The following is a 25,541-nucleotide window of genomic DNA, read 5'->3' on the forward strand; positions in this document are numbered from 1 at the left end:
CTTAATATAAATAGGATAATAAAGGAGACAGAAACAACACAATTTTTTTTGCTAAAATTTTCGAAAATTTCAGCTCTCACAAGCCGTAGGAATTTTCAAATTCCTCTCCTATTCCAAAAAGGATTTCTTCTGTCTTCTTATTTAAGTCCTAGTATTCTAGTAAGATCAGCCCACACCCGATATTGGGATACGAGTTCGGGAACCAGAGAGAAGATTTGTGGTCTAGTACTCAAAGCATCAAGTGGAGAAGAAGCTTTAGCCATCTTCAATTCTTTGGAGAATTAATTAGGTATTCATCTACTCCGTAAAAAAGCATGTTTTAGGTTTCAATATTCTTAAAGCATGATTAATTCAAGTTATGAGCATGATACATGTGATAATTACGCGAATAGATTTTGTCTAAATAATCTGCTAAATAGATCTGATTATTATGTGATTGTTATTTATGCTTACGCTTCCGCTAGCTAATGCACCATCAATTGGTATAAGAGCCACTCTTTGGCTCTGATTATTTGGATTTAAATTTCGCGAAATTCATGTATGCATGTCTTGTTTGATTTCGAAGCATGTTCTTGTGTTTTTGTTATTTTTTGTTTATGCATGTTGAACTCAAGAACATTCGAATCATAGAACTTGAATTATTCTAACGTGCGAGATGTGTGATTCGTCGGCGCTTGCACCGGGACGAATCGCACTACGTGCGATCGGAGTAGGGTAGTTGAATTGAGTGGGAGCCGAGGGTGGTCGGTGATGAGGCGACGCGCCGGCGAGCAAGGGCTCGCGCGCGCCGCCGGGCAAATCCGGAAAACCCTAGGCGGCCCCAATTCCATTCGACGTTTGCGACGGGAAGTCGGAGCATGAGGCCGGACGTGCGGCGACGTGAACGCGAGCAGAGGAGCTCGTCCACGCTGCTGACATGACCAATTTTACCTCTGATGCTCCGGCGCTGGACCGCCGACGATGCGAATAGGTGGCGAAGCCACCGGAAATCGCAAACCCTAACCCTAAAAACCGAAACCCTAGTCGACCCAGCCCTAACGAGGTGCGACCGAGAGCAGCATTGCCGGCAACGGCGGCTACTGGTTCGCGCGAGCTCGTCGGGCAGTGGGAGATCGCCGGTAAGGCGCGGCTCCGGCTGCGTTTTCTGTTTGACGTCGACGGAGGGAGAGACTCGGCGGTTTTTCCGCCGGGAGGAAAAAGAAGGGAGCGGCGCGCCTAGTGCGCGCGAACGCCGGCGGGAGTCGGGCAGCGAATTCGCTGCTCCGGCGAGTGCCTCCGGAGGATACGTTCAAATCTTCGTCGTGTAGATTCGTGCCAACCTCGAATCGCAGGATAGAGACGAAAGATTATTTTGATGATTGTTTAATTCATTAATTAATAGATATCATTAAAAATAATATTATTTAATGAAATAAAATATTTTGGGAAGATTTCCCTAGATTTTAGGAATATTTGGATTATTTTCTATATCTATGAATATTTTATATCCTAGATGATATAGATGAGAATAATTTAATAGTTTCCTAAATATAATATATCTAAAATCTATAATAAGATAAGATATATGTAAGATTACATTAAATAATATAATTTAATTTTCTTCCTAATCTTGAACTTGGAATGTATATGAATTTAATTTTTCATGTCTTATTAAGATTATAAATAATGTACTTTATTTTAGATATATCTTATAGAATGACATGAATAAGAATTAAATTCTAGAACAATAATTCCTAAACTTAGATATTAAAGATTATAAAAGATTTAATTATCCAGTCAATTAAATACCAACAGAATTTAATTAGTCTTAATCTGCCTTAAGGCTAAAGGATAATTAATGAAAAACCATAACTAAAATGTCTAAGCGATAATTATGAACTTAAAGTTTATATATGGTCTCCATCGGTTGGACTGCCAAAATTTTGTGAAGCTGATTTTCTAATATTATCGCCACCTACAAAGTAGGGACAATAATCCTACGAAAACGGTAAGTTCATAAGGGCGGACTTCTCACATAATAAATAGAATGAACTAGAAAGTGGTTCCCAATATTATTGCCACCTGCAAAGTGGGGACAATAATCCTAAGGAACTGCAAGTTTCAGGGAGTATTATCTTTCAAGCTTTGAACAGTCCCTAAGAAGAGAAAAATATTTAAAATTTGGAATCATTTACAAAGGAAAATTTTAATTACGAGAGTTTGTTTTCAAAATCTTTTTTAGCTGAATAGCCCGATAAATTAGCCAGAAACCCGGTAGACTAGGAATATGGTTGAAAATTTATAATTCGAAAAATTTATAATTCGGATACTCCAACTATCCAAGTGGATTGACCCGTATCCGAACATGTTAGCCGATTGACATTCCTATTATTAATAATAATATTAGTAAGTAGTACTCCGCTAAAAAAGTCATTCATGCGATTATATCAATTTCTAGGAAGGGCATGGTAATATTTTAAAAAAAAGAGATGGCTAATGATATTAATGTAATTTACAAAGATTAAAAAATGTATAATTTTTTCTTAAAAAAATATTACTAACATTCATGGTCTTACATACTGTTCGACCACATATGCACCTCCAGTGAAGTAAGCTCAAGATTAGCTTTGCATATGACCACAATGGCAACAAGTTTAGCAAACGTGACCTTAAAAAAGGTGATCATTGAGAAACAACAGAGTAACCGTATCCAAGGACCAAACTTTGACAGCATCTCTTACTCCACGACCAGGCTAGAACAACTCAAATTTTGAAAGAAGAAAATTGCCTTACAATCGCTTGCTCTTTCCACCTTTTTTTCCTACCACATAAGGCTAGGAAATATTATAAAGGCATAATAAACCTCTTGGAGTTAAAGGAAGCATTAAATCACAATTGTGTTCGATTGAAAGACCTGAAACAAGTGTTTCGCTGAGAAATCTACAACGGTATATCCTCATGACAGATATGCTCCGCCTCATACATGTGTATCATTGATTTTTTAATTTCGCACAAAATGCTCAAAAATTGTCATGGAACGGAAGTTATATCCACACAATGCTCGCACAAGAAAAACTTCAACAAGTAAAATGCGAACAATAGCATACAAAGATCCCTAAGTAAACAAAAGTAGATCCCATTACAAAAAAACCTGTTCATTATTTTCTATCCTCCTATCTTCTTCACCAAGCTTCGTGTTTTTATTTGTTTATAGCAACAATCCCATCACATATATTAAAACCAAAATCAACTATCTCCCGGTAAATAATATATCCAGCATAAACTGCTGGTTGATCTTTCCTCTCAACTTCTCTAAAATAATCAGTGAAAAGAGATTAGAGAGAGAGAAACAAAAGTCCAGCAGTGTGAGAGCTGTGGTCTCTCAACAGCTTGTCTGTTGTAATAGATTGTGTCGAAGATTCCACATTTCCAGACGACAGTAAGGTATATGCCTCTCTCTACGTTGCTGCTTCCTCATCCAGTGTAACGCTGTTGAGATGTGCTACAAGCATATTTGGACTGGATCTGTTAACTGATTGAGGACTCACTTCAGTAGTTTGAGTAGGAGTCATTATCCACTTCATCCAATCTCCTTTGCGCCTCACCTTATCACCCTGCAAAGCCAAGGTAGTCACTTTAGCTAACTACCATACCATCTAAAGCTATCCTAGTACAGCATAAATCGCAGTGGGTCTGGAAATTCAATACTACAGTATAAATCATCAGAGGAACAATCCTTCAGTATCAATATAGTAGTATTAAACACCAAACAAAATATAAACAGAATTTGATTGAAGTAGATTATCCAACATAATTAGTCTCAAATGCAATACATCATGGTGATAAATACATGTATTTGCTTATAACTCACCTGTACTTCCAAAGCATTTGAAGATTTTATAACATCTAGTATAAGATGAATATTATCTGTCAGCTGAATGACCTGTAAAGGGCGACTTACATTAAACACAAGATAATGATGAGGTTAACTCCTTGTATCAAACAAAAATAAAAATAAATGAATAATGGCATAATTCTATGCAGGCTGAGCTAGGTGAGCACTTTTGTGACACCCAAGACACTACAGCCAAATATTGTGTATACATATAATACAGAGTTATCTTGCAAAATAGTTGACAGATAAATCATCATATATCTCAGCTTTGAGATTTAGATGAATTCAATATACAAAAAACTTGTGCTATACAACTATCACTATCACTAGACATTGATAATTCTCAATGACATTGTTGTTTCCCAGACCTACCAAATCTCAGCAAAACTGTTGTTTCCATTCTCATTCTCATTCATAACATCTTGAATATAGTTACAACCAAGGAATCAATTTATCAATTTAATTCTTTTTTGGACCATTCAATAACTTAAAGACCCATATGTTTTGTTATCAAAAGACAAGGAAATAGAACAAAAACTTAAAATAAACTTAAAAACAGAAAATCAATTGTGGCTTTCTTACTTTCTTGAAGCTTGCTATTAACTTAATAGATACCCATCCCTCGCCATCCATATATTGGCGCAAGAATGTGTCTTTTACCAAGTTCTCGTTACTACAAGGCATAAAATTCAATAGACATGAGCTAAAAACATAAGACATAAATACAAAAGACAGAACAACAAATGATACCTAAAATAATACTCGATCTGATTCACTATCTTGGTAGGCAAGTGAGGATCATGCATGGAGAAAAACATTGATGGCATTGGAACCATAGGGATAGGAGTAAGTGAATCTGGGTGAGGCCCGGGAACATAAAATACAGGTGATTGCATTTCTGTAGATTCATGACACAATATTTAGAATGAACTTTACGTTATATCAACACTAAATACATTCTACATACTCCAGTCTAAACTATAATTCAAAATAGCAAACTCACCCGTATAAACCACAGGTGCAACAAAAGGCCGTACAACAACTGGAGGTGGAGGAACAAAAGGCGTATTAGGAGCCGGTCCACGTAGGAAAGGCCTAGACCCTGTTTGTTGTTGGGATCCATGACTTTCTCTATGGTTAAAACTCCGATGACCCCAATCTTGTTTTCCACCACGTTCTTGATCACGTCGCCCACCGTGGTGATAAGAACCATCTCCGCGAATCAGTGGTCCACTATAATGCCTTCTATAAGTACGTTGTGGTTGTGTCTCATTTGCACTATAAGACCCTCCTCTATGGCCACCCTCCTTATCCCTGGAAGGTTCTCCAGCTAAAAGTTTACCTGTACTATTATGAGTCGGTGTATTGACCAAGGAACCATATTCTGCGAGAGGAGTTGGAGAAATATCGTTTGTAGCTCGCATGTGCGGACTGGAGCTGCCACTACTACACTTCGGGCGAGAGGAAGGTGAATTTGGACTTGGAATACTACTACTAACTTGCTTTGGTGAAGCTCCATTCAAATCCACCTATAATGTGACAAACACAAATTTACATTTCATGTTCAAGAAACATTTTGAACAAAATTATAACTCGAAATATAATAGTAAAACACAAATAAAATGAGAGATTGGATTAGTAATAAACTACAAATACAAATAAAATCAATAGTAGAGCATTACGGAAAAAACGTTGACCCTGAAGATTGGATTAGTAATAAAAAATGATTCAAGATGAATACAAGTAACTAAAAAGAATGTGATTAAAATAAATAGCAAAAACCTGTGAGATAGTGATTGATCCAGCAGATTTAGGGGATGCACGAGCAGACTCGGAAAGAGCTGGCCATGATTCGGCACCCATTACAGCACTCGCTACCTCACCATTCGACGGGTTGTTCCACACTGGCTTCTTTCCGTTTTCAAGCTGAAAATCTTCACCCGTAGAAGAAGAGGAAGTCAAAAAGTGTTCCTGAGGAGAATTTTGAGCTGAGGAAGCCGTCGCCATTCCTGAATTAGGGTTTACTTCCTCCACCAAATGCCAAATGTCACTCCCCAATTCACAACTCAAATACTTCAAACCAGATTTTGGATTCAGAAATTTCACTGAATCAAAACTCAAAACATCCAACACTTGCTCAATTAAACTAAAACAAAAATAGTAATCCAACAGATACTAAATGAGGGAAAAAATAAACTTGAACGAATCCAATCGAATCAATCAAAAGGACATTCCAAAAATCGATCAGACTCAGTCGAAAGTGAGAGACGAAGAGATTTTTATCCCGTCACTCAAGTTTCTCTCTGTTTTCTTCTTCTACAGAGAAATAGTACAACTCTCAGCACTCTATTGCGGTTGCTGTCTCTCTTTTTCTATTTTTAGCACTGCACACTCGTTATGTCCGTAAGAGTGTCCACTGTCGCAGGCCGGGCCAAGCCACAAAACGTGGCCAAGTCATAAAATCATAGCCGGGCCATCAGTGCCTATGTTTTACACTATGGTGGACATGCCTAAGCCACAAAATAATTTTTTTTTTATTTTGTGTATATTTTAATTAAAAATGGATATTTATAAAATTTGTGTAGGAATGGGGTAAAAAAATGTCTGTACTTATAGAATTATGAAAAAAAAAATTGAAAATAGGGAGAGCGGCTCCCGCACAAGAGCCGAGGCCGGGCCACGCGAGTGGCGCTCTCGTGGTCAAACAACCCCCCCCCCGCCACAAACGCCCATGTTTCGCACTATAGGGAGCAGCGGCCGGGCCACGGGAGAGCCACGAGTCGCGGCTCTCCTATAGTGGATGCTCTAATTACTCTTTCTATTTTATATAAAGAGTGAACCGTATAAATGGTATCTGATCTTTCAATTTCGCACATAAAGAGTGAACTATATAAAGAGTGGCGCTCTCGTGGGCAACCCCTCCCGCCACAAATGCCCATGTTTCGCACTATAGGGAGCCGCGGCCGGGCCACAGGAGAGCCACGAGCCGCGGCTCTCCTATAGTGGATGCTCTAATTACTCTTTCTATTTTATATAAAGAGTGAACTATATAAATGGTATCTGATCTTTCAATTTCGCACATAAATGGTACCTGATCTTTATTTTATATCGTTTTTGGTACCTATAAATCACATTTTTGGTACCTAATACAATACTGACCCCAAAATACCCTCTAAATAAATACATATTTCCATTTGTATCATTAAGAGTATTTTGGGCATACAAAACTAAGTACTAAAAGTGATATTATAATTTCTTCTCTCATTGTTCTCACTCTTTATACTATTATTATTAATCAATATTAATATTATTATTTTGTGTTATAAATTAATAATTAATTTATTTTGTAATATCATTCAAATATACTTAATCATAATTATAGTTATAATTATATTTAATTATTGTAATAGTATTATTATTATAATAAAAATTAGTTGCAATCAATAAATAATAATAATATAATTATTTAAATTATGAATCACATAATATTATATAATAATAATAATAATAATAATAATAATAATAATAGTCTTGATAAAAGTTTAAAATTGTGAATTATATTCATAATGATATTAAGAGTTGAATATTTTTAGTTAGAAGTTTCAACCATAAAATGAGTATAAAATAATTCAATACAAAATATTTAATTGATTTAAATATTTTAATAATTAATTTAATTAGGTGTTTTGTTCTTGATTTATATTATGAATGCAATTAGATGTATGTATAAAACACTAAAAAGTAAGAAGAAAAAGAAGAGAAAAGAAAAAAGAGGAAACATAAACTAAGGAGAAAAAGAAAGAAAAAAGGAAGATAAAATACTAAAAAGAAAGAAGAAAATGAAGAAAAAAGAAAGAAGGAGAAACTAAAGAAGAAAAAAAGAAATAAGAAATGAAAAAAATAATCACATGTTTGGTATACTATTTAATGGAAAACCAAAAATATCCTCCATAACAAAATAGTCACAAGTTTGGTACTTAGGGTTATTTTTGTCACTGGGTACCAAAAACGATATAAAATAAAGATCAGGTACCATTTGCGTGCGAAAGTGAAAGATCAGGTACCATTTATGTAGTTCACTCTTATATAAATGAAACATTTTTTTAGATTATCCATTAAAAATGAAATGTTTATTAAATTAGTAACAATTCTATATTTATTTTTTCTTTTTTATTTTACTCTTTCGTTCATATTCACATAATAATACTACATTAAATCTTGTGCCGATTTCCAAATTCTCATATTTGATGAGACGGAGGGAGTAAAAGTTTTAAATAAATAATAATCTTATACATTATTCATAATATGTATCCCACAATCCATTGACACTCCTACTACATTTTCCCACTCTTTCTTTTATTTTTTTGACATTCTCTCTTAATTTACCAATTATAAATTTAAGATCTAATGATGTAAAATTGGTCTAAGTTGTGGATTAGAGCATCCACAATAGCAATAGGCTAGCCATAGGCCAACCACAAACTCCTCATGCCACATCATCAGCACTAAAATTCCTCCTATCATATCATCAGGACAAGCAACTAGACAATCAATAGGCTAGCCATAGGCTAGCCACAACGATCGAAATTAAAAAACACCTAAATTTAGGGAATTAAACACAAAATACAGAATTAAATTTACGACACATATATGAGGAAATTCATTAATTTCATTTAAATAAAAAAAAATACATTAATTAAAAAAAATTACATAATAAAAAAAACCAAGCTTGCACACACGAGCCCCCGCCTCACTTTACTCCTCGCCGTCTGCACCACCGGCATCCCCTGAATCCCGGCTGCATCCACTGCCATCCCGGCCCCCACCCCGGCATCATCTACCCGCCCGGCATCCCCTGCCTGCCCGACATCCCACTACCCCCCGGCTGCCATCGCGGTCATCATCTGCTGCCATTGGTGTTGGGGTTTGTATACTAAAAGATGCTTCGAGCGTACATGCCTTTGTACAGTCAGCTTGTGCATGTATACGAGAAACGCCATGTCCACTTGTTTACCTAATTATGAGAATAAATAATATAATATAATGGTTTATTGTTGAAATATGATAAACAAGTCTAAGGTTTTTTACTAAGAAGGTCAGGTAGGGAAATTCGATGAATCTCCTCATGAGTTTTTCAGTAAGGGACTTGGCCATATCTAGTAAGAAGAAAACGTATTCACAACCTAGATAGGCTTTGGCTACCTATTGGTACGGTTGCGGTGTTTGTGATAATTCTCTCTTACCTAAGACGAGATTAGTAACACCGGTGTGGTAAAGCACTAAAATGATCTAATACAAAATGTATTCTTTATTGCTATCTACTGTAAGAATATATTTCAGAAAGTTTAGTATTTTCTAGTTTATGATATTAATATCAATATTGTTTGACTTATCAATATGCGAGAGTTTGTATGTAACTCAAGTTCATGATATCTTGGGTGGTAGTAGTTGAATAACATGAAGGTATTGGAATATTATTTCATAGAATTTGCATGCCCAGTGTGGTATGATTAAATCCCTAAAGGGTGATCCCAAAGAGGTGTTTGAAAAAAGAATTTATTATTCAGAAAACTGCGCAGTTGGAATTTATTCCTCGAATAATAAATAAAGTTTCAAACTAGAAAACTCTTTGGAGAATTAATTTAATTCTAGTCACATAACGACAAAAGAATTAAATTGACGGATCAAGATAATCTTAAACACGGGAAATATTATAAAATAAAATGGACCCAAGTTATTTGTAATTTGGTGATTTAGGTGGGAGTTCAATATTATTATTTAGTGGAACAAAATAATATTCCATTGATAATATATTAAATCATGGGTCACTTGATTTAATTAGTTAATTATCTTATGGGTGAGCCCAACACCTAAATCATTCCATGGATCCCCTTACTAGCCCATTAAGTCTATTATAATAGTGAGTATGGAAAACCCTAGTACACCACACATTACACAACACACTTCTAACCCTAACCCTAGGAGGTAAAAATTGGCGCCTCCCTCCTTCTCTCTCTTGGTCTCAATTTTCGTGCCTAGCACGTGGGAGAATGAGGATTTTGATTATTGATCTTGATCTATCCTAATTCATAGGATTAGATCGAGACAATCTCGTGTTTTGTGATTGGTTTTCCTAGATGTCTTCAAAGCTATTTGTTGATTACCCAAGATCCGCCCACACAAATGGATGATCAAGGACAAGGGAATAGTACGGAAGATTCGTGGTTGATAAACCAAGGATCTCCGGGTGGTGCAGCTAATAATCGAATTTACATCAAATTGCATGATTATGTGTTTTTGATGTATTATATCTATAGATCTATGTTTATTGCATGAAATTGGAATCGAATGCATAATCACCTAAATAGATCCGTTAAGGACCTGTTTGTTTTCCGTGTCTTCCGCTGCGGTAGTTCCAACCATTGGTATCAAAGTTAATTTTTAGGCTCTGATTATGTATTTGATAAACTGAAATTTTCAAAAATATTAGTGTAAAAACTTGGGTTTTTCGAAAATCATGCAATTACATGTTATATGTTTATATATGTGATGGATCAATGTTTTTAATTGGAATCCTATTCCAAGTTTGAATTTTGTCTTTAATACGATGTAGGTGAATTTTATTTCATCTAGATAACATCGGATTAATTAAAGAAGTGAAAAATTCATTTGGCATTAACATGCTACTAAAATCCTAAGTTATTAAAGTTTGAAATAGTTAATCAGATTTTAATTGAAATTCAATTCCTAGTTTAAAATTTGAATTTTATCTGTAATTTTGGTGAAGGTGAATTTGTTTCATCTAGATAACATCAAATGTGATTTAAAGGCATGAAAAATTCATAGAGCATTAATTTTGCTATTAAAATCCTTAATTATTTATTTAAGTTGAATTTTGTCTTTAATTTTTGATGAAGGTGAATTTTATTTCATCTAGAAAACATCATTGTGAATTAAAGATGTAATAAGAATTTTCTTGTCATGTGATTTTATGAAAGATATGAGAATTTTAATTCTCGAATTTAATTGGTGTGTTTTAAATGGATTTAGTCTTGATTGGATAAATGCGGATTTATATATATCCAAGTGGGCATTTTAAATTAAGACTTGACTAATCTTTTATGATATACACCTAGACATTAATTTTAGGATAACGATGGATTAATTCTGTCACGACCGCATTTTGCTAAGGATAGCGAAAGCTCGGTTGATCGTGACTAGGGGAGGATGAAAGAAGCGGGGAAGAAAGGGGAAAACTTGTGGCACAACTGAACTTGAACTGAAACAACTCGAATAATATATATAAATTAGAGTGCATGGTACAAGAGAATGAAATCTCGACTTTTACATTGCAGCGGAAGAGTCAAGAGTAGATGGCATCATGTATGGAGACATGATGCATCCAAGTACTATTCTATCGAAGGATCTTCATCGTGTATGCTCAACACCGCCCACCGTCATTACTGCTCAACCTGCACATTTTTAAAACATATGCAGGGCTGAGTACTTGGTGTACTCCATGGACACGTGCCGAAATATATTTTACTAAAAACTAGTTTTGTCAAGCCACTCTTAAGTGAACTCGGGGTTTTAGGAAAAATCTGAGAACACTAAAACATTCTTCCCTTTCCTTTTTCAAAAACGACCTGTCGATCTATTTTCCTAGAACTTATGCCATATCTGACTAACTCCTGGGGAACACAAGCCCACTAAAACTCCTAGTCAACAGAATTCACGAAACTCCTGGTGAACCGGAATGTATGGGCTCATCCCACTTACAAACCCGAATTCAGAAAAACTGAAACTCCTGGTCTAGTAGCAACATCGTCCTTGCTAGTCAATAAGATAGGCAAAGTTCAAAACAAAACATGGCTTGGCATAACCTTTGCAACTTTAATTTTCTCATAAAACCTTTTTTGAAGCATAAACTCATTTTTCTTTTATCAAAAGCCGAACACATAACTTTCAAAACTTCTTTTTCCTCTGAAACATATTTGGAACCAAACTCATTTCTGTCGGTCAAAGCAGAACTCATAACTTTCAAAAACTTCCTTTCCTCATAAACATTTTCGACTAAAACTCATTTTTCTATCGGTCAAAGCCGAATAAAATATCAACGAAGGCTGACAGTTCACAAGCACCCGTAAAGCAACACATAATGTCACATAACTAAATAACATCACTTTCACTTGATGTAAATAGCACTCATCATAAAATATTGTTCATGAAACTGTAATCGTAAACTGTACTTTTCATATCACCTTGGCACTCTTCATAAAAACTATACTTTAAACATAAAGGCAACAATCGTATCTTAAATAGAAAGCCCACCTCATTCGCTTAAAACTCCTTAAATTGATTTTTCCTCACTCCGCCTTTACTCGCAGAGATAGCCTTTTGAAAGCAAACAACGTATTAATAAGACTCAAGAAGTTCTCATACTTATAGGAATGCATGCCCCTAATCAATTCTCTCATCCTTCGTTCACTTCTAGGAAATTTTTAGAAGGTCGTCTCTCTTTCCTTCTATTCTTCTTTATTAAACTTAATTATTTTCGTGGTTCGAGAAGGTCGTCTCTCTTTCCTTCTATTTCCTTAGCGGCTGCCTGAGGCGTCGCGGGCGACGCCGGTCGGCCCTTGCTTTTCCAATTTCAATATTTTCCATCTTCGGAAACTTAGTTTATAATTCGGGATCTAATTAATTAAGCTCTAAGATCAAATTCCGAATTTAATTCCATTCCAACTTAATAAATTTCCAAGCCCAACAAATGTTAATTCTCAGCCCAGCTCCGTAGCCCATTTCTTGACTAGAGTTAATTGGTCCATCTTTCACCAGATCTCTTTAAGTCCAATCCATTAATTCACTAAGGCCCAACAACTAAATTAATTCTGGGCTCAAATCCTTAATTAGCTTATTGGCCCAATTTAAGGTCCTTAGAAATCTCTCGGCCCAATCTTACCCCAACACTACAAAATTGGCCCACTTCTTTGTTAATCCATTTGGGTTCATTTATTTTTTACTTTATTTTACTAAGGCCCAATCTCTCCTTTAAATTATTTATGGGCCCAAACAAACAATTAAGTAGTCCCAAAAACAATGACCCAATTTATACTCCTTCATCCACCTTCTCCATCGGGACTTTTCCTAATAATTTCCCCCAAATTTGAGAAATCCCTAACTTGAAGAAAAAGAGGCAGTGACGCATTTCTCCCTCAATCTCACGCCTCCTCCGGCAAAAACGGCACCACTCCATGTCGCCGGAGCATGCCCTCTCCTCCTTCTCCATTTCTCTTTTCTTCCAATTTAGCTCTTAAATTCCAATTTGAAATTCCTAAATTAGAAATTAAGGAAATGCATACAGCGGCTTCTCCCCCAATTCGCCGCCGCCGTTCCTCACTCTGTCCGGCGAGTCCTCCAAAATCGGTTTCTCATTTTTGAGATTTCTTCCTCGGCCTAGCTCCACCGTTTCTTATTCTCAAAATTTCCAGATTGGTAACCCCTAGATCGGAGAACCGGGAGGCACGCCTCCTCCGTCCTTGTCTCCAGCCGATCGACGAGCAGACCCGCCGGAGCTCCACCACGCCTCCTTCACCAGGAAGCCACGACACTCACCGGAGGCTCACGCATGATTCCTCCCTCTCGAGCCGGCAACTCGCGTCAGCTCCCTCCGTCTCGCGTCCTCCGTCGAGCTCTCCGGGAGGCAGCGACACCGGCGGCTTCACGGCGCCACGTCTGCCTCCACTGTTTCTGCCCGCCGCGGACATCCCCACACGCAAGCTAAGTCACCCTTCCCCACCCCTTTACTTCCTTTATTTGTGTTGTGGCAGTAAACATGTCGAGAATTTCTTATTTGAATATTGTGAAGAATTCTATCTCACTGGAATGAGTCTTTGCACCTATATGTTACTCTATTCTCTATTGACTGGTATGCCTTGGCTCCTAAAGTTCATATCTTTGGCAAATGTGGTTATCTCAAGGACCTCCTAACTGATCATGCTTCTGTGATTCTAAGTTCTGGAATTGATCATGTGGCTGTTCTATATGACGCAAAGGGTGGTGTTGGGATTACCTAGCTTGATGATTCCTCTCGGATGGGGACCGATGTCCTGCCTCAACTCTTCCTTGCTCCTCCTCCACTGTGCTTCTTGAATTATTTTGAGTGAATTTTTGGTATCGGAAAAATGAGGGAAGGAGAAGGGAGATGGGGCTGCTTATATAGTGCTCTATCTTTGGCTATTTGTGTTTGAAACTTGGAGGCAAAGGCTCCTATTTTGGGGCTGTCAGCTCCACCTCTTTTGAGCTTGTAAATAGGTTTCCATGCTTATTCTTGTGTATATCTTGGAGGCTAGTATCTTGGCTGTTTCTCCAGCCTTGGATGATGGAAGAAGAGAATTTGCCTACTCTATTGTGGGCTTAGAGCATCCGCAATGCTGCGCGATGTGGTCTCGGTCTCGTCTCGACGAGACGAGACGGCATCAAGACAGCGATGCGGCTACCGTCTCTTCTCGATGAGACGAGCTGTCTCGACGCGTGACGCGTCCCGGCGAGGCCAGCCTCGAGCGGCGAGACACGCGCCCGGCGCCACGTGGCGCGCGCGGGCGGCTGGCGTGACGCCCACTCGCTGACCGGCGAGTGGGCGTCGGATTTATGACGTCATAATTCAATTTTTTTTTTTAAAAATCAGATTTTTCAAAAAAAAAAAATTAAAAAAAAATATTTCTAACAACGATGTCAAAGTGCTCAACAACTCCGACCTCTTCGCTGAAGTTCTGAATGGTAAAGCGCCGGCCATCAACTTCATCGCTAACAATCGCCAGTATAAAATGTGGTACTATCTTGCTGACGGCATCTATCCGAAGTGGCCAACCTTCGTGAAGACGTTCAACAGGCCTGCGGATGAAAAGCAGTCTCTTTTTGCGCAGAAGCAAGAGTCTGCTCGCAAGGATGTGGAGAGAGCGTTCGGGGTTCGCCAAGCTCGATTCAACATTATCAAAGCCCCGGCTCGACAGTGGTTTATGGGGAATATGGTCGACATCATGTATACGTGCATAATCTTGCACAACATGATTGTCGCCGACGAAGGACCTGAGACGGGAAATTGGTTCGACCCTGAAATCCCGGGAAGCTCAACCGCAAGTAGTCCGCCTCGAACAAAGAGTGCATCCGTCTTTGCAAGAGCGGTTGTCTATTCGGGCAAGGACACGTGATTCTACCGCCCACGCCCAACTCCAGGAGGATCTAATGGAGCACATTTGGGCAAAATTTGGCAACCGTTAGATGATCGTCACTAGAGAACTCCTTCTTCTGCTTTTTTGCCTCCATTTTTTTTTATTTGAGTTTAAGTGTGCAATTTGTAATTTCTAGTTTTTTAATTATGTCTTTTTAATTTTTTTAGGTATTTAAATTATAATTTTATTTTATTTAATGAAGTGTGTTTTTTATTAATTGAATTTGTTGGAATTAAAAATAAAAAATGAAATTGAATGAATAGTTAAGAGATGGTTAAGAGATGGTTAAGAGATGGAGGGATGCAGGTGTTGTCTCTTAGTTAAGAGATGAGCTGAAAAGTACAGTGGGGCCCATGAATAGTGAAGAGATGAGACGGTTAAGAGACGGATAAGAGACAGCGTTGCGGATGGCCTTAGGCGATGGCTTCTCATGGAAGATTCTATTATCTCAAATTCTAGTGGAGAGATGTGAGGATATCTTGGTTCTTGTCCTTTTCTTGGACTTGGCAGATTGGTTGATATGTTGCACTCCTCATCTTACTACTTTTGTGAAAGCTTAGGTCTTAGCTCTTTTGTTGACAACTTCTAATCCTCTTTTGTTGTTAATACTGCAGGTTTCCTTGGCTATCAAGTTGGAGCTTAATGGAGCAAGAACTGAGGTGGAAGAGGGTGGAGAAGAGGAAGAGAATCTATCCTTGTAGCTCTTTGGTTTCTATACCAAATTAGCTTACTTTCAAACTTGCTTACTAGAGTTAGTAGGATGAATGGTGTAGGATAGGTGTGTGTTGTCACTCTCACATATGTAAGCATGTGCTATTTGTATCTCCAACATTCTTGTATTTTTATTCCTCAAAGTAGTTATCTAATAGAAGTATAGCCTTTACTTTTATCCTTGAAATATAAATTTCCTTGAACTTTTATTTCCAATTGTCTCTTCGTCAAATTTTTTTTTACACTCCAAAACTAGTGCACGAAAACTCGGGTTGTTACAAATTCTAACTAAGTAAATCCTAATAGTATTAAAAAGGTAATTCTAATAATCAAGATACGTTATTTTAACTAATAATGTATGATTATTTAAGATTGGACTTAATGTCTAGATAATCTTGTTTATGTGAAGGTGGAATTTTGTTTCTATCTATATCTATTTAAGATGCTGAATTAAATGATCAAGTTTCGTCATTATGTTTATGTGAACCTTTTATATGTGTGTTTACATGGTTTTTAATGATGATTGATGGATATTTAATTAGAGTTACGATTTTATTTGTTAAAATCTCGGTTAACTCATGCATCGCCTATGTACTTATTGCTTTACATGCATAACTAGTACATATTTAATTGTACTTTAAATGTGGATATCTGCCTTATCTGCTTAAGTGATAATTAAACTATTAAAACCACCAACAAGAAAATATGAAGCGATAATTACAACATGTTTGTATATGGCCTCCATAAAATTGGTCTTAGTACGAAGTAGTGACCGGCCTGTCTTTATGGGAGGAACATTAGCAGTTCGTAAGTTTAGACTTCTCTAGATAAAGGTTATTAAAATCATAAAATTAGTTTTTCAGTAATATCGCGACTGGTCTTTACCGGAGCAATATTGCTGCGAAATTATAAGGATTGTATTTTAATAATGCTTAGAGGGAGCTATAGGAGGAGGTGCTTGTTCGATCTGATCTTTCTTTAGAGGAGTTCACACACAAGTAAAGAATCCTTAGTGCTTAATTTTATGGTTATACGCTTTAGCAGTGTTAGTCAGCCACGCCATTCTTATGGTGTCTGGACTATCTGTCGACATTGTGGCCAGTAAAATTAATGAACTTCTTGCATGAATAAGACACTGCTTCCTCGTTGAAGAACGTTTGTGCTTGATTTTTGTTGATGTAAAATGGATGAATTGTTTTGTGGTTATTTGCAATTCTTTGAAATTTTACATGTTTATATTATTGGTGTTTGTTCTCAGCTTGAACGAAAGATGATTGATACTTGGGATATTTAATATGCCATACTTAGTTCGAGGAAGCATGACTCTGAATTCTTTAAGGAATGGAAAAGTAAGCTTGATGTTGATCGTTTGATCAATGACTTGAGGGTGATTCTCAGCAAGAATCGTCCGCCCACATACCATCTACAAGGAGAGGACAAGGAGTTTCGTGATCATTGGCATACCGCGGAATGTCATCTCAAGGGCTTCGTTTTAGCCGGTGTTGGCCCTTGAGAGGTTTGACAAACCCAAAAGGCCGTTGGTCAACAAGCCCAAGTGGTTTGAAGAAAAGTCCTTTAAGGTTAGAGCTGGTCGCGTTGTGGAGCATTTAAGGAGTGAGGTATTGGAATAGGGCCATGATGTGGGCAAATACGTCCTAGTCATGCATGGCTATTTCCATGAACTTCTATTATCGGGGGGGAAAGTTGACCCAGAAACCCAGAAGATAATGATCCTTGATGGGCTTCCAGATAGCTTTAATGAAGTCAGAGATGAAATTTTGTTTAGCGACAAAACGTTTTCAATTCTGGAACTTTAAAACAAGCTTGTGAATGCTCAAACTGAGATGAGAAAAAGGGATTGTCCTTCGAGATGATCATGTTCAAGTCAGAAAAGTTTATTTTTGCTTTTATATTTACATTGTTGAATTTTAAGAGTTTTTTGATATTTGGATACATTGTTTGGTTTTGATATCATATGGATTATTGATGTGGAATTTTATTGCTAGATTATCAATTATGTTTTGGATTATCAATATCATTTTATAATGCTTGCATTATTAGATAAATGAAGTTTTGATTATCAAATTATTTATGACATCAAATATAACGTGGTTAATATCAAAATGTTTACTGGTGGTTAAAATTGTTGATTCAATTATTATGAAGTTTTCTAGAAATGTTGATTATTAAATTTCTTTAATCCTTAAATCTTTTGAACCATTATTTTGTTGATTAGTCAATAGAACATTAATGTTCAACATGGATTCAATACACAATAAAATGATCTTATGATCGCGTTTGTTCAAATAAAGGTGTAAGAAAAATAATCACAATAATTGATTAAAAGACAAGTAAATTAAATTCAACTAGAAACAAGATAAGTATTTGTTATAAATACTAGAAGTTCTTGTATAGTAAATATAGTGTGCACATTAAATTTATTTTAATATTCCAAGCCTAGAGTTGACTATTTGATTACTTATTGTTTTATTTATTTTGTTGTGAAAGTGATAATTAAAATAGTGGGAGCTTTTCTTAATGAAAAATTAAATTTTAAGTGTTTAATAAGAACGTTGTCACGACCACAACTCCCTAGTGCTAGTGAGCGTAGCTATTTCGCGACTAAACAATTCTCAATAATCAAGGGACAACATAAAAAGGATGAAATCACTTAAATCAATAGTATCAAAGGCATATGGGTACATAGTCAAAACGTGTTCAGAGTATCAAGACTAAGTTCAAAGCTTTCTAGTACATGATTCTAAGTTTTTCCAGCGGAAGAGTCCAAGACAAAATAGCACGTATGAAGACATGCTACTTTGGGCTACCTAGCTACTTATTTAATATGCTTGTCCCAACACCTTCGCCTGCTCGTCCACGTTCAACCTGCACATTTGAAAATAACATGCAGGGCTGAGTATTTGATATACTCAGTGGGCACATTGCCAAAATAGTTCTATCTTTAATTGTCAATGCCACAGTTGAGTGATCACGGGGTTTTACTTAAAGGACCCGAGTCACTAAATACTTTTCCTTTAGTAAAGATTTTGATTGCGCAATCACGTAACATAGATATACCATATCTGAACCTTGTGTGAACCGGGAATGTGGCCACATTCCACGACGGTCACTGGACCGGCCAACCCCTTTTGTTAGCTCACGGTCCCCTTATGTGTACACTAGTCCGAGTAGGGTTTGCGGCCCTACTGGGACCCGAATTCGATTTAACTTAAATTGGCATAGCCAAGCAGATAGGTAATCATAAAACAAAACATGGCATGACAACATACTTGAGCAAAGAATCACATTTTCATACTAAAAACACATTTTAAAAGAATGCCCACCTCAAAAGCTAAAGCTCCTTCCGAAATTCCTTAACTTGGTCCTAGATGACGTTCGAAGACGTCCCTTTAGGAAATAAAATGATACTTAATTAGATTTTTGAGATATCCATTAAGCTTAAACATGGATGCATCCTAAGTGCGTGGTCATTTTATTCCTTTTTCTTAAATTCATAAAAAGTCCTTGAGCACTAAAATAAATCTTGCGATTTAGTTTGGTATGGAGGTCTACCAATTATTCGCTTAACGACAGAGCGTTGCCTCCTATGTATTTTATTCAAGCACTAAAATGGACTCGAGGTCTTTTCATCATTTCGTACCATAACTTATTCGAGCGTAAATACTAAAGTCCGGGAATTAAATTTATCATCGTGGAAATAATTTAGCGGGCCATTACTTAACCTCAATTATTTGATTGAGCAACATAAGTGGGCTCATGATTTAATTAGGCTAAAGCAAACTCCCATTTTATTTTAATTATTAGCCCAACTTCTTAGATTATTAAAGAATTAGTCCATTCTTTAGAATAAACCTTAGCCCATGCATTTAATTAATAGAGGCCCAAGAAGAGGCCCAAAATACTCCCTTTCCCCCAATTCTATCGACCTCTCTCTCTCAGAAATCACAAGACAAAATCCCTAAATTGGAGAATTGAAATCCCCAACTTCTTCCCCCTTCTTCCTCTCGGCGGAGACGCCGCCTCACCTGGTCGCCGGATCGCCGCCGGCTTCAGCTCCTCGGCGGCACGGAGTCGCCGACGGTTGGTGCCAGCGAGTCTCGCCGTCGCGCGAGGTTTCGGAAACGGCGCCTCTATCCAACGCCGCCATCCGCCTCCGGCGGCGTCCCTCTCTGTCTTGCTCACTCCACCGCCGCTGCTGCCCGCGCGGCGGCTCGCCGTCGCAGCCTTCCATCTATCTCTCCCTCTGGTTCCTCCGCGACGCGGCTGTTGTCCGAGAGCTTGGAAGCTGCTCGTCGCGGCCTCCCATTGCCGTCGCCGACGCTGCTAAAATCTGCTTTTCAGACCAGCGCCGGCGCCGCCGCCTTCTCGCAGCCCTCCGTCGTTGTCCAGATCGGGCAGCTCAAGCACAAATTCCTTTAAAGCTAAGTTCTTTTCACTTCCTTCATTCCTTAGCATTTTGTTTAAAAATTCTGGGCAGTAGCTATGTGATTAAAGACTTTATTGTGGAGCTTAACTCACTGGAATGAGCTTGAAAAGATTATCTTGCTATGTTAAATGTTGTTTCTTCGATTCTAAGAGTTGGAGTTCTACTGGGGCTTTACAAATCTGCAGTTATCCTATAAGTTTGGTTAAGAAACGTTGGTCTCTTGATTATTAAAGCTCGTTACTTGCTGTGAGGCTGGATTTAGTATGGTTAACACTTGTGCTATGTGGTGATTGATCTAAACATGATGCAGATAAGGTGTTGGGGTGTTGAGGTGTTTACCTCTTGATGTAGTGAAGGGGTGAGGCTGCCCTTGTTGCTGCTTGAGATCAGCTCCTAAGGCACCAAGCTTTCTAACTCTCTCTGAAATTTGCTGGTTATTTGAGAAGTGTGGGAGGGAGTTCGAATATGGTGTGGAGGCCCTTGCTTTATAGGCTGATTTTGTGTACCTTAGGGGAGTTAATGAGGCTGACTTTGGTTGGTTTATTGCCCAGCATATCTCTTGTTCTTGATCCCAAAGCAGCCTTTTACATGACACATTTTGGTGCTACTTGGAGTACTAGAGTTTGACTAATTAATTTAGCTTGTTCTCACATGCTCTCATAGTACTTTGTTTCATAACTTCATTTGTTTGCAAGTTGCAGGCAATCTCTCACTTCCTTGATCTCCACTACTCTTGTTTGAAGGAACTTGGTGTTTTGCTAAGGACAAAGGGCTTCTCATATACTTATTTTGGTGGTTTGTGTGGCTAGGAAAAGCTGATGTGCAGGCTGTTTTGGAGGTGAGTGCAAGGCAGATTTGGCTTTCCACATTTGGGTAGGTCCTTAGTCCTTTATCACTAAGGTAGGATTGTCTCAATTCCTTAAACTAAACTCCATTTAACCTCCTGTCCCTAGCTGAAACTTAAGGCTCTTATCTCATTTTGCAGGTGGGTCACCTTGGCTGTTTGATGTTCGCGGGCTCGGCCCGTCGTTCGGCCGGTGGGTTGCTCAAACGGGCCACGATTTGGGCCTGAGGAGGAAGGCCCGAATAGCATCTAAATTTTATTTTCTTTGTTTTCTTTCCTCGAAGCCTTGATCCACATATTGTAGTATTTTTGACATTAGTTGTTCGTCTGTTGTATTAGAAATGTTATTCGAAAATTTCATGATATTCTACAAATGTAAATTTCCAACTTCTTAGTTCAATTGATTACTTAGCTTTTACTTGTAACTAAAGGCTTTTAAAAGTTCACAACAAAAGCTCGAGTTTCAAAACTTCTTCATGAACGGGGAACTTCACATCTATATATAAAAAAAACAACGAGGGAAAAGAAAAGTAAGGGTGCGGGTATTACAAACGTCATGGCTCGTTTTATTAAACTAGGATGAATTTAACTCCAGACACTGTTTAAATTGTTTTGATAGCCTTAAAGAATATTGAGACTGGTAGTTTTCTACTTTTAAAAGTGGGAGCTAATTTTTTGTCTCATAGAATATTCATAATTGGAATAAAGGTAATGTTTGATAGAGTTAAAAGGGTGCACACCCTAGAATGAAAGAAGTGATGAATTGCACACTTTCTAAGACTCTAGTAACATTAAAAGACATTTCCAAGTTAGCTATTAAAATTAGAATTATTTTTAGATTTCCAAAGAAAGTATTTCTAAAGATCACAACAAATGATTAAATAAATGAACTCTTGGAATTTATGACTATAAAACAAAGAATGCAATCATTCAGTTTTATTTTGTCATAAGGACTAGTTTCCAATTAGTCATTGTGATAAGGTAATTATGTTCATACATAAATTTACATCACAAATTATATAGCAAGGATAATATCAAGTTAAGTTGGGATTATATAATTAAAGTTTTGGGAATCATATTTGACATGATTAAAACTTTATATATTGATATAAGTATTCTACTTTAATTAGTAGGAATTCAGAAGGATCAAATAGTGGATTTTGATAGAGGAATATGTATAAGTGCACTTGAGAAAGGCACATAAAATTATTCCACTGGATCAAAGGGCCTAGAAAATATTTTGATCAAATAATCGTGCTCCTAAGCAAGAATTAAGGTTATAAATTACAAGTATATTTTCCTTTTATGTACTCTAGCAAACTATGTTGGTAGATTCTTTTCTAAGAATTATAGTTTTGAGTAGATAGTGGCCAAAGCCTGCTATGAGTATAAGTGTGAGAAAATGTATGTGTGAATGTGTAGCACAAGGCCAACAAAGCGGTAGGTATACTCGAAAGCATTCTTTGAGTATAAGTGGGAGATTGTTGGGGTTTGTATACTAAAAGATGCTTCGAGCCTACATGCCTTTGTATAGTCAGCTTGTGCATGTATACGAGAAACGCCACGTTCACTTGTTTACCTAATTATGAGAATAAATCATATAATATAATGGTTTATTATTGAAATATGATAAACAAGTCTAAGGCTTTTTACTAAGAAGGTCAAGTAGGGAAATTCGATGAATCCCCTTATGAGTTTTCCAATAGGGGACTTGGCCAGATCTAATAAGAAGAAAAACGTGTTCACAACCTAGATAGGCTTTAGCTACCTATTGGTACGGTTGCGGTGTTTGTGATAATTCTCTCTCACCTAAGACGAGATTAGTAACACCGATGTGGTAAAGCACTGAAAGGATCTAATACGAAATGTATTTTTTATTGCTATCTACTGTAAGAATATATTTCAGAAAGTTTAGTATTTTCTATTCTATGATATTAATATCAATATTGTTTATCCAGTCATACGCCACTTTGACTTTTCAATATATGAGAGTTTGTATGTAACTCAAGTTCATGATATCTTGGGTGGTAGTAATTGAATAACATGAAGGTATTGAAATATTATTTTATAGAATTCGCGTGCCCAGTGTGGTATGATTAAATTCCCTAAAGGGTGATCCCCAAGAGGTGTTTGAAAAATGAATTTATTATTCAGAAAACTGCGCAGTTGGAATTTATTCCACGAATAATAAATAAAGTTTCAAACTAGAAAACTCTTTGGAGAATTAATTTAATTCTAGTCACATAGCAGACAAAAGAATTAAATTGACGGATCAAGATAATCTTAAACGCGGGAAATATTATAAAATAAAATGGACCCAAGTTATTTGTAATTTGGTGATTTAGGTTGGAGATCAATATTATTCTTTAGTGGAACAAAATAATATTCCATTGATAATATATTAAATCATGGGTCATTTGATTTAATTAGTTAATTATCTATTGGGTGAGCCCAACACCTAAATCATTCCATGGATCCCCTTACTAGCCCAACAAGTCTATTATAAATAGTGAGGAGTATGGAAAACCCCAGTACACCACACATTACACAACACACTTCTAACCCTAACCCTAGGAGGCAAAAATCGGCGCCTCCCTCCTTCTCTCTCTTGGTCTCAATTTTTATGCCTAGCACGTGGGAGAATTAGAGTTTTGATTATTGATCTTGATCTATCCTAATTCATAGGATTAGATCGAGATAATCTCATGGTTTGTGATTGATTTTCCTAGATCTCTTCAAAGCTATTTGTTGATTACCCAAGATCCGCCTACACGGATGGATGATCAAGGACAAGGGAATAGTACGGAAGATTCGTGGTCGATAAACCAAGGATCTCCGGGTGGTGCAGTGATGCACTTTTTATTAGCACTAAATAAACCTGCAAGTATACAGAGTATATATAGTATAGCCAAAAGTCAGTACCGGATATCGAACACGGGGAAGGCAAACACAAAATGTCTATCCTCTACTAAGACTCAATTACTATCAGGAAAAGCAAGTAGGTTTTAGAATTTTTTTGAAAACTAGAAACAATAAAAATCATATAACAACTAAATGCAAATAAAACACGGAGATAAGCGATAGAGATAAGGGAATCCCAGGGATGTGCGTTCACAGTTATGGTTATACAAATTCCAACTACAATACCCTAGCATAGTTTATACTTTGAAAGGACGAGTCACCTAGCTTATGCTCATGCGATACAAACGTTGATTACAAAATTAGGGTTGTCAATCCTAACACGTAATTCCAAAAAGCTCCTAAGACCCTTGAAAAGTCCTCACTCTCAATTAACGGTGCCGTTTTAAGGGAAGCTAACTGTAGCGTCTACTAAGTGAATCTAACTCGCTAGAACCCTATCATAGTTATGAAGCAAGCTATATTAAATCATACATGATTGTGTCACTCAATCATGCAACATCAGAACTACTTAGGGAAGAAACAAAGTAAAAACAAAACGGATATTAAATAGAAAAATGAATTTGTATAACCAAAGGCGTTACTAACACATCCCTAGAATCCTATGAGTTTAGTTACACATGATGAAATAAGCTAAACACAAAGATTGAAGGGAAGACAATTTGAACATAAAACTAAAGTAAATAAAACTCGTAGGTTGAATCCTTGTCGTTCTTGATGTTCTTGAAATCCTTCTCCAACTCCTTGCCCAAATGAAGTACTCTAGCTCCTTATCTCTATGAATTATTTTGCAAGTAGAAACTCTCTCTTTTGATGAAACTTGAGGTATTATTTATAGGGGAAAGCCAATCCTTGTTGTAGAAGGAAAAGATCTCCAAAATATGGTAAATACTGGGCGTAATTCTAGGGTTTCTCGGATTCGCCGCCTTTCTTCGGCGGGCATGCACCTCGGCCGGCGGTCGCCGCATTGGACTCCGGAGAGTCTGTTCCCTCGGCGGCGGACCGCCGCACGACTTCCGCGGTCGTCGGACGAGACTTCTCTTCCAAGCGTATTTTTCCGAGGCGGACCGCTGCATTGATCTGTCCGCCGGGCACCGGCGGTCGCCGCACACATCCGCGGCGGTCGCCGGTCGCCTTCCGACTCCAGATTTCCAGACTTTGCGTTTTGGCTCCCTTTTTCGGCTCAATTATGCACGTTTCTCACAAAACACGTCAAAATACCAAAATAGACAAAATATGCAAATAACGGACGTGTAGAGTGACTTTGACATAAAAAACGGACCAAATAATGGCCTTAAAATAGTGCAAAATCCGAGCGTATCAACTCCCCCAAACTTACATTTTTGTTTGTCCTCGAACAAAACAATAAAGACACAAGAATAGGCGCACGGAATGCACAAGGACTAGACGTCATAATTGCCTCAAAATATGAAAGAGCAGATTAAGCATGTATTAACGCAATCAAATCAAGCAAGGCTTATTAGTGCACTTTCAAAGATGGGAAGTGTTTTCTCACTC

The 25,541-nt window shown here is 37.3% G+C and overlaps 1 protein-coding gene and 2 long non-coding RNA genes across 4 annotated transcripts; 1 reads left to right on the forward strand and 2 right to left on the reverse strand.

Annotated features, from left to right (window-relative positions):
* Nucleotides 1-3,055: 3,055 nt before the first annotated feature.
* LOC125196597 (la-related protein 1C-like) lies at nt 3,056-6,245 on the reverse strand. Its single transcript, XM_048095183.1, has 6 exons — nt 5,657-6,245; nt 4,878-5,403; nt 4,625-4,772; nt 4,457-4,547; nt 3,851-3,922; nt 3,056-3,593 (listed from the first exon to the last, which is right to left on the reverse strand). Exons 1-6 carry the CDS (start codon nt 5,879-5,881, stop codon nt 3,438-3,440), a joined length of 1,218 nt encoding a protein of 405 aa, XP_047951140.1. The 5' UTR covers nt 5,882-6,245; the 3' UTR covers nt 3,056-3,437.
* Nucleotides 6,246-18,473: 12,228 nt separating this feature from the next.
* On the reverse strand, nt 18,474-19,211 carry LOC125192620. The gene is made up of 2 exons (XR_007171437.1): nt 19,158-19,211; nt 18,474-18,699 (listed from the first exon to the last, which is right to left on the reverse strand). It is a non-coding gene; the product is annotated as an uncharacterized LOC125192620 (long non-coding RNA).
* A 572-nt stretch (nt 19,212-19,783) lies between these two features.
* On the forward strand, nt 19,784-21,504 carry LOC125195953. 2 transcript variants are annotated; one of them, XR_007171806.1, is made up of 3 exons: nt 19,784-20,794; nt 20,962-21,160; nt 21,246-21,504. It is a non-coding gene; the product is annotated as an uncharacterized LOC125195953 (long non-coding RNA). The 2 variants fall into 2 exon arrangements; XR_007171805.1 differs by having other exon boundaries at nt 19,784-21,160.
* The last annotated feature ends 4,037 nt before the right edge of the window (nt 21,505-25,541 follow it).

This window comes from Salvia hispanica, chromosome 6, assembly GCF_023119035.1.
Source record: "Salvia hispanica cultivar TCC Black 2014 chromosome 6, UniMelb_Shisp_WGS_1.0, whole genome shotgun sequence".
NCBI classification, from domain to species: Eukaryota; Viridiplantae; Streptophyta; class Magnoliopsida; order Lamiales; family Lamiaceae; genus Salvia; species Salvia hispanica.